Raw genomic sequence first — 3,434 nt, forward strand, 5'->3', positions numbered from 1 at the left:
GTGCCCTGGCACCTCACTTGCCTCACTCTAGTCCTGACCCCATATGGGAGGCCATTTTGCAGGTCTCACTTAATGTTCTAGAAGAGAACACCCAACAGAGCAAAGGGCATTTGTGACCTTTTCAAAATCTGAATTTGTCAGATCCGCAAGAGACTTCAGGGGTAGTTAGTCTGCTCCCTCGCTGTATACATGAGGTCCAGACAAGTTAAGCTAATTCGCCCAAGACCAGCAGCGAGTGAGGTGCTGGGGGTGGCCAGTCCCCGGTCTAACAGCCTACGAGATTGGTAGCACCACTCCACCAGGCTGCTCCCCAGAGCCCAACGTCAGGGAGATAGAACTAGAGTTGGGGTCAGAAAACTGCAGCTCCAGTCCCAGCTATGTCTCATTGGCTGTGCGTCTTGAGCAAGCCACACGACTTTGCTACCTCGGTTTCCTCCCCATTGCCCAGGGTTGCTGTGAGGATCACGTTAGATCAGTGGTTCTCCAGCCTGTGCTAGAAGGTTGCAGGTGGACAGTGTCTGGCCCTGCACAAATAAATGTCAGTGTATTCTATGTAGGGCACTAAGTAAGGCAGGCGCCTGGCGGGGCAGGGGGCGGGCAGCAGCACTTCCTTGGCTGCCTGTTTCCCCAGACAGTCCGCAGACTGCTAGATCAGCAGTCAGGGAGTGGGGCTGCCCTCTCCTGCACTGTGCTCTCTCTGGAGCCAGCCTCCGTAGCCTCCCCCGCTAGAGCAAGGCCCGGGACCTCCCGCTCTGCTCGGCCCAGTGGCTCGCCCACACGCGTACACCCGCGCAGTGTCTGCGCAGTACCTTATGGCTGCTGGGGTGGCACTCCTCTCCTTCGCGCCCTAGTGGGGTGCACATCCGCAGCCCTCGCAGCCACAGGCTGACGGCACAGCAAGTGCCTGCGCCACACTGGGCATCCCGCTCGCAGGCCTGCCGCGGACAGAGAAAAAGGGACAGCCTGTTAGTGCCACACAAGAGAAACCAGAAGGGAAAGGTCTATCCAAAAAGCCCCAGTTAGGATTGGGGAAGGAGATGCTGAGAGCGTCCCCGCTGGCCTCAGCCTAGCAGGACCCCTCGGGCTGAGGCTTATTGCCCTGCTTCTCTCATGGGCAGGGGATTCAGGGCCCAGTGGGCATCCGACCCGGATCTGAGGAGACATCCAAGCTCCTCTGAGGCCACTCAGGAGGGAGACAGTTCTCCTTTTCTGACAAGTCTGGGGGCTAGAAGGCATAGCTTTTCTCAGGCTGGGAGATGCTCAGTGGATGCTGGTGGAATTGAATTAATTAGAATTCTGTGACAGGGAGAGGCCCTGGTGGCCCAAATCACTGGGTGGTCAGTGCTGAGTTGCCTTAGGCCAGGATTCTCCAACCCTGACCCAGCACCCATGCTTGAAGCCTCCCTCTGCCTGTTGGCACCCCCTCAGCCCTCAGAGGCCCGGCCTCATCTAAGGGGCTAGCACCCCAGGAACAGGTGCCTCTCCCCAAGTGCTTCTCTGTTAACCTCCCTGATCCCTAGAGAGGGATGGACCCTCTGGGTTGGGCTCCCAGACAGGGGCTGAGTGGCCCTGCCTGGTTTCTGGAAGGTGCCATTTGTAAAGAAGACACACAAGCCCACTTTAAGCAAAAGCGAGAGTTGGAGAAAACAGAAGTCTGAACTGCTCCAGACCCAAGTGGGGACCTGATGGAGAAGGATCCAAACTTCCCACCACTCCCAGAGAAGCTCTGCGGCTTTTCCGAGCTGGAATTCCAAGCTGGGCTTTGGTTCCCTTTTCTCCAATAGAAGTCCATGGACCACCTTCTGGCTGCCTTCTGGCTACCAACTTGCTCAGCCCCGAGAGGGAAAGAGGGGATGCCAAGTGCACCCATCACCCAGAGAGGATGGGCAGGTTGCAGTCTCCGGGCTGTGCCAGTCTGCAGCCTGGTGAGGGCACATCTCACCCCCGCCGGCCCCCTGACAGCTCAAGGTTAGGGGGAAGTAGACCCCACTTGACTCTTCCTCTCCCACACTGTGGGCACTGTTGCCCCACTCTGGGAGGAGGGACCCTACAGCCCTGAATCTGGGGACATAGCAATACCCCATTTCAAAAAGAAAAAAGAAAAGAAAAGAAAGTTTTCCTTTCTTTTCCATTCTGTGAATAATACAACTAATCCAATTCCAGGACTTGTTTAGCATTTCTCTACATATCCATTCTCTGTGTAAAAAGCTGAAGGAGGTTGAAATAAAAGTTGATTTCTCCTTTTTTTTTTTTTCCCTAGTTGCTTTCATCTGGAAAGTTCTCAGGTAAAACGATACTTCCTGTTTTAATAAGAATGATCCTTCTCCTATAATACAATGTGTGCTCCCATTTAAGGATGGTTTGGGGTAAAGCCAAACATCTGAGAGAAAGCCATGATCCCTGTGTTTTGAACACTAAAATACACAATACCCCTCGCTGAACCTCTGCTAGGAGACTGCGTTTCTCCTTGTGCTGTTGGGTACGCTCAGCCAAACGTTGATGTCGCCCATATTCCTCTCAGAACTAACTGGGCACAGAGTGAAAGAGTTTCAAGATATCCTTTCTTATGAGTGGAGAAAGCAGAGATTAAGCTTACGCAACAGAAGCTAATAAGCTTACTGCCTTTAATTAACCTTCCTGCCTTTAATTAAGTCAACACGCTATGTAAGTTGAAATTGACTTATGAATCAGACTGTATATAAAAGCCAAAATTTATACGAAAGAGACATCAGGTATGACAATCTACTTTATAAAGGAATTCTTTATTACACAATAGGAATCTTCATTTTACCAAAGGACTGAGCTTCAAAATTTTCAATGCTCTCCTAATGCATTTAAAACAGGGTTTGATTTACACACCGTTTCTCAAAAGCGGATTCTGTTTAGTAGAGTGAGGTCTAACTAATCTGAAAATCACATGCAATCCCTCTCTGAAGTGCTGTCTGATGGCTAATTCCCCATTCCCCTTGGTTTTGGTGCGTTGAGCCAACAGGGCTGCCTGTGTGTTCCTGGGCTCACCTCCCCTGCAGACTCTGACATCTTCCCGAAACCCAGGACATAGAGAATGTTAGACGACTTACCCCCGTGATCACAGCACAGTCGGACACAGTTACTAGGAGGAGAATGATTGAGACTCGCACGGCACCTCTCATGGTCACTTGGGTGAAGGCAAAGCACTGCCCTCTCCGACGCCTCTAGCTGCCTCCTGCTCGGCCTGGTGCCCTGCAAGCTGGGGGGCCAGGCTCTCCTGCACCCCCACCTCCTCCCAGATGTCTACGGTCAGGAGCCAGGGCTGCCTGTGGACGCCTCCTCTCTGCTCTTGCCTTCCCCGTCACCGACGTTATTCAGATGATCTCAGAGGCGAAGATGAGACCTGAATCCCTAACAACATTAAATCACCATCAAAACCAATAAAAATGGATACTGGGGTGGGG

At 52.4% G+C, this 3,434-nt stretch overlaps 1 protein-coding gene across 1 annotated transcript in view; it reads right to left on the reverse strand.

Moving 5' to 3' along the window:
• PROK1 (prokineticin 1) overlaps nucleotides 1-3,216 on the reverse strand; it is a 4,898-nt gene extending 1,682 nt beyond the window's left edge. Inside the window, exons 1-2 of the mRNA XM_012663377.1 lie at nucleotides 3,081-3,216; nucleotides 810-935 (exon numbers count right to left, since the gene is read on the reverse strand). Of these exons, the coding sequence (XP_012518831.1) occupies nucleotides 810-935; nucleotides 3,081-3,152 (198 nt within the window). The 5' untranslated portion in view covers nucleotides 3,153-3,216. The remainder of the gene's footprint in view (nucleotides 1-809; nucleotides 936-3,080) is intronic.
• Between the last annotated feature and the right edge of the window lie 218 nt (nucleotides 3,217-3,434).

This window comes from Propithecus coquereli, unplaced genomic scaffold (genome assembly GCF_000956105.1).
Source record: "Propithecus coquereli isolate 6110/MARCELLA unplaced genomic scaffold, Pcoq_1.0 Scaffold802, whole genome shotgun sequence".
Classification (NCBI taxonomy): domain Eukaryota; kingdom Metazoa; phylum Chordata; class Mammalia; order Primates; family Indriidae; genus Propithecus; species Propithecus coquereli.